This window comes from Hyperolius riggenbachi, chromosome 1 (genome assembly GCF_040937935.1).
Source record: "Hyperolius riggenbachi isolate aHypRig1 chromosome 1, aHypRig1.pri, whole genome shotgun sequence".
NCBI classification, from domain to species: domain Eukaryota; kingdom Metazoa; phylum Chordata; class Amphibia; order Anura; family Hyperoliidae; genus Hyperolius; species Hyperolius riggenbachi.
The window spans coordinates 389,131,692-389,137,549 of NC_090646.1; the positions used below are offsets into that span (position 1 = coordinate 389,131,692).

At 45.3% G+C, this 5,858-nt stretch overlaps 1 protein-coding gene across 1 annotated transcript; it reads left to right on the top strand.

Annotated features, from left to right (window-relative positions):
- The first annotated feature begins 3,340 nt into the window (after window positions 1-3,340).
- Window positions 3,341-5,053, top strand: LOC137520864 (piggyBac transposable element-derived protein 4-like). The gene has a single exon (XM_068239405.1). The coding sequence runs from the start codon at window positions 3,341-3,343 to the stop codon at window positions 5,051-5,053; it is 1,713 nt and encodes a 570-aa protein (XP_068095506.1).
- The last annotated feature ends 805 nt before the right edge of the window (window positions 5,054-5,858 follow it).

The window sequence follows — 5,858 nt, forward strand, 5'->3', positions numbered from 1 at the left end:
TGAGGATCGCTAACGATCCTACTCACCCAAGCCATCGCTACTTCTGCCAGCTCCCACTAGGACAGAGACTTCGGGCCATCTCCACAAGGACAGCCAGACACAGTAACTCTTTCTTTCCCTCGGCCGTCAGCCTCCTTAACTCCCTCCACATACTCCCATCAGCACACAAATCTAACTGACACAAAAACTAATTGATAATAGGCCATTCTAGGACTTTTTCAGTACTGTCACAGGTGATGCAAAATTGCTGCTAATGTAATGTTAAGTGTGATATAATGTAAATGTAATTGCTTGTCCTCTTTGTATTTAAGTGTAGTGTTAACTCTGTTCTGCTGCTCTATGCTACCTAACATTGTCTCTTCTTGAGCTATATGTACTGTGCCAAAACCAATTCCGAGCATGACCTAGTCATGCTTGGCGAAATAAAGAATTCCTGATTCCTGAAAAACAGCTGAAGGAAGCTATGTGGTATGCAGTTACTTTAGATCTGTGGACTAGTAGTAGTGGAGGAGGGGAACCATTCATTCATTTTATGGTCCACTACTTCTCTTCAGATTGGCAGCTGAAATGTCATTGCTTGGAGACACATCTCTGAAATGTTTGACAACACTCTCCAGGATTGGAAAATTCCAAAATAAAGCCTGTGCGGAATTACTACAGACAACAGAACAAATATGAAGAAGGCCTTTTTTAAAGTTCCCTTGTATTTGGCTTACATGTTTTGTACACAATTTCAATTTGTCCATTAGCAAAGTCTTGAAAATCCACAGGGTAGAATCAGCTGTCAGAGCATGCCGACACTTAATTCAGGGATTTTCTAGAAGCTGGAAAAAGAAAAGAGATTTAAAAGATAAACAGGCAGACCTGGAACTTCCCGAGCATACCCTAGTACGGGCGGGATCTACATTTGAGATGATCTCCAGGTTCCTGGAACAGCAACAGGCTGTCTGCACAGTACTGGCTATTTACCGGGGTACATGGCGCATAATGACAAAAGACAGTAACATTGCCACTCTTGAGAATGTGAACAAGATTCTTCAACCACTCCATGAGCTCACTGATGCCCTTGCCTCTTAGAAATGGGTCACACTTTCCTCACTCGCACCAATACTTGAGCACATTGGCAACAAAAACCTTAGGGAGCGAACTGAAGACAACAAACTTACCTCACAGATGAAGACTATAATGATGGGAGACTTGCTAGAAGAGAGATACACAGAGCCAATGCACGGCTGCTGCATATCTCCTGCTTCATAGATGCCCAATTTAAAAGAAGCTTTCGTATACACCTGGATGACACAGTTGAGACACATTTAAAAGAAGCTGAGAATCGTGCAATAGCAATGTCACTAGAACAGACTCAAGCAAAAAGTCATGCAAATGAAGGAGCAGATGAAACGGGAAGCAGTAGCACCATCACCACCACCACCACTAAAAAGGGTGTTTCTAGGTTGCTACAATGAATCACATCATCCTGGCAGAACAAACTCACGAAATGACAACATTCATGAAAAGGTGCTGTCTGAGGTGACCATGTACATGTCTCTTCTTACTATCAGCAGTGAAGCTGACCCTCTTTCTTGGTGGAAAATGCATAGCGAAGAAATGTGGCAAATGTGGTAAGAAAGTATATCTGCATACCTACAACAAGCGTGCCTTCAAAGAGAATATTTACGACCAGCGGATACATCCTGTCTCCTTGGCGGTCAAGAATGAGCCCTAAAACTCTCAGCATGCTTACATTTCTTCATCATAACCTGGCACAAACAATTACATGTTGTTAATCTCTCATGATCTGTTCTAAGTGCCACCATGGTAAGATCTCTGTTCTTGTTCTGTTGCCAATGTTGGATTGACCTTTACTTTTGTTATCTCATGATATGAAGTGTCACCATGGGAAGATGTAACCTCTGTTTTTGTTATGTTTACATTTTTGGATTGACCTTTACTTTTGGCATTGTTGGTGTTTTTGACATTTAGAACAGTAAATCTTTTGAGCAGGACAGGAGGACACTACCTCTCACGGCTCTGGTCAAATCTAAAATAAATATTTTGATTTTAGTTCGACTTAAAAGGAATCCGAGCTGAGAAGGATATGGGGCTGCCATATTTATCTCCTTTTAAACCATGCAAGTTGCCTGGTAGTCCTGCTTATACCTTTTCGCCATAGACCCTGAACAAGTATGCAGCAGATCAGGAGCTCTGACTCTTCTGATTATATAAGCAACATGCTTGTTTTTTGAGGTGACTGATGCTAGAAGATCAACAGGACTGTCAGGCAACTGGTATTTCCTAAAAGAAATAAATATGGCAGCCTGAGCTTCCATATCCCTCTCACTTTGGGTTTCATTTAACCCCCCTGCCGGTTTTCCCGACCCAGGCTCGGGGTAAAGAAAAGCTGCTATTATCGTTGATCCCGAGCCTGGGTCGTGGTGACTCACATTTTGCAGTCTGCGCACTCTGCGCAGAGATCCTGGGCTTCTGCGGTGCGCTCCAGGACTAGATCAGCCTCTCATGTCCGGCCCGATGTGCGGAGCTTCCTGGCGTGTCCCCTCCCACGTTCTGTCCCGCCTGCTGCTGTGATAAGCAGCGCTTCCCCCTCCTCTCCTTTCCCCAAGTTCTGCCTCCCTCCCATGTCCAGCCCGATGTGCGGGCACATCCCAGCATGTCCCCTCCACGTTCTGCCGCTTCTGCTGCAGTGATGAGCAGCGCTTCCCCCTCCTCTCCTCTGCCCAAGTTCTGCCTCCCTCCCATGTCCAGCCCGATGTGCGGGCACATCCCAGCATGTCCCCTCCACGTTCTGCCGCTTCTGCTGCAGTGATGAGCAGCGCTTCCCCCTCCCATGTCCAGCCCAGCGTGTCCCCTCCCAGGTTCTGCCCCTCCTGCTGCTGTGATGAGCAGCGCTTCCCCCTCCTCTCCTCTGCCCAAGTTCTACCCCCTGTCCTGCCCCCTGCTGCTGTAATGAGCAGCGCTTCACCTACTCTGTCCCCTCCGGCGTATCATCAGTGGTGTGTGCAGCGTGATGATCGTCGGGGGGGGGGGGGGGGGGCGGAGGATTGGATTGAAAGGGGGGGGAAGTGTTTACCCCACCAAAAAAAATAAAGTTACAGTGAAAAAAAAAATGTAAAAGCTACATTGTGAGAAACATTCAAATAAAGTTACAGCACACAAAAAAAATAAAGTTACACACACAGCACATGTCACAAACAAGTACAATGTGTCAATAAAGCTTTGAATAAATTAGCACACATAAATAGATACATACTTACCTCAGAGTTATCTGTGGAAGTTTGTCCAGTGAGATTGTCCTTCTGCCAGTGCGATTTTCACAGCATCCACCATGACGTCCAAGCGTCTGTGTACCCAAAAAGCTGTTTTACAGCAGCTTGAAAACAGCGACAGTGATTCGGAACAGCTTGATGAGAGTGACAGCGAAAGCTGGAAAAGTTCCTCATCTGACAGTGACACTGACAGTGACGACTCGCTGCTTGATATCAGCAATGTGCGCACTTGGTGCCCTCTTGACTGCAGCACACCTCAGGCAGCGCCGCCAAGATTTCCCTTCATTGGCGCGGCAGGATTGAAAGTGGACGTGGACCGCGACGACCCCTTGGCGTTCTTGGCGTTATTCCTGACCGATGATGTCATTGATAAAATTGTCATGGAGACCAACACATACGCGGAGCAGCAGTTGGCGACTCCACATCTGAGGCTGTCGCGAAACCGTAAGTGGGAACCAGTAACCTCAGATGAATTGTGGTTGTTTCTGGGACTGATCATCCTTCAAGGAGTGGTGGGTAAACCAGTCCAGAAATGGTACTGGAGCACCAACCGCTTACTTGCCACTCCGTTTTTTGGCACAGTCATGTCTGAATGCAGGTTTTCGCTAATAATGAAGTTTTTACACTTCGCGAATAATGAGGAGTATGATGAAAGTTCTCATCCTGCCCCAAAACTCCGAAAAATATGGGATGTTTACCAGCTCATCCAAAGGAACTTCCGAGAGACCTATGTGCCAGAAAGGGATATCAGCGTGGATGAGAGCTTGATGGCGTATAAAGGGAGACTAAGCTGGATCCAATATATAGCCTCAAAAAGGGCACGATTTGGCCTAAAGTCTTATAGACTTTGCGAATCATCTTCCGGCTATATATGGAACTCTGTATTGTATACAGGCAAGGGTACCCGTTTCAGCCAGACCTTCAGCAACTACGGCATGGCGACATCATCCGTTCTAACACTTATGGAGCCGTTGCTGGACCAGGGTTACTGCGTAACTACTGATAATTTTTATACATCACCAGAATTGTGTGAACTTCTTGTACAGAACAAGACCGACTGTTACGGAACTGTAAGGCCTAATCGTCGCAACTTGCCGTCATCTTTTGCCTCTAAAAAACTCAGGCCTGGGGAGATTGTTGCCTGGCAAAAAGGCAAGATGATGGCCTTGCGTTGGAGAGACAAAAAAGATGTCTGTCTCATGAGTACCGTCCATAACGCCTCAACTACTGTAGTACACACAAGAGGTGGCAAAGATATCCCAAAGCCACAGGTTGTTATGGATTATAATCACACGATGGGAGGCGTTGACAAGGCAGACCAAGAGACAACATTTTACCCGGCTATGAGAAAGCAGCAGAAGAAATATTATAAAAAAATCTTCCGCCATCTCTTGGAGCAGTGCCTATGGAACAGTTACGTTTTGTTCCAGAAATACAGCGACCACCCTGGGCATCACGCAGACTTTATCTGGAGAGTGGTGGAGTCTATCCTGATGAAACATCACATGCCATCAGTGGCTGTGAGGAGACCTGGACGCCGTGCTGTTGGGGTGGTCAACCCGGAGCGCCTCACTGGCCGCCACTTTGTGGAGCATGTCCCACCAACTGCAAAAAAGGCTGCACCCACAAGGATGTGTGTGGTGTGCTGCTCAAAAACAGATGACAGTGGCAAAAAAATCCGCAGGGAGACCAGGTACCACTGTCCTGACTGCGATGTTGGACTATGTGCAGTCCCCTGCTTCAAAATTTATCATACCAGGGATGTGTACTAATTTTTTTCATTTTTTTTTAGCATCCAAAAAAATCTGTATTGTATATAGGAGTAATTCTGCATGTTTTTTTATTTGCATTATTTGTTCATGAAAAAAGTATGAATTTTTGTGTTTTGGTTGTTTGCATTATTATTTCCTGCAAAAATTGAATTGAATTATGCAGCAGAACTGCAAAAAAAAGTATTGCACTGTATTGCACTGGAAAAAGTAGCTATAATGGTGTATTAATACCAAAATTATTTGCCTTGTTATTAGTAAGGTATCCCTAAGAATTACAGCCTAAAAGATTACAGCAAATGTTCATGGAAAAAATTGCACCACTTTTAGACCCTAAAATCTAGAAAGAATCAGAACGCCAAGGAGGTTAAAAAAATAAAAAGTCCTGCAATTTTTCTATCACATTTATGCTGTTTAAAAGGAACTACAGATACATTGCCTTTTATTTTGGTAAGACCCGTGTTTCTTTTCTTAAAATGTGCAAACTGTAGATGTACAAGTTGGCCTTTTTTAGGATCTGGCTGGCCACTATCCTGACCAGAGTCCAGAACTGGCCGGCCAAGTCAAGAAAATCTGCCTGAAGTGCCAGCGGTGGCTGCAGTGGGGTCTGAAGCCCCCAGGCTCTCTCTATCTTCTCCATATTGCATCCCAACTTCCACTCATTGTGTCAACAAGCGCGTGTGTGTGATCGCTGGAGCCACATGCTTTGTCAGTATTTGTTGCCCTATTTCTACTTCATAGAGCAGTGAATACCGGCAAAGCATGTGGCTGCAATAAGAAGCTGTGGAGAGACCACAGGCATGCTGCT

What these genes read in the sequence shown, in the direction of transcription:
- LOC137520864 (XM_068239405.1), top strand. Translation starts at nt 3,341, where the DNA reads ATGACGTCCAAGCGTCTGTGTACCCAAAAAGCTGTTTTACAGCAGCTT.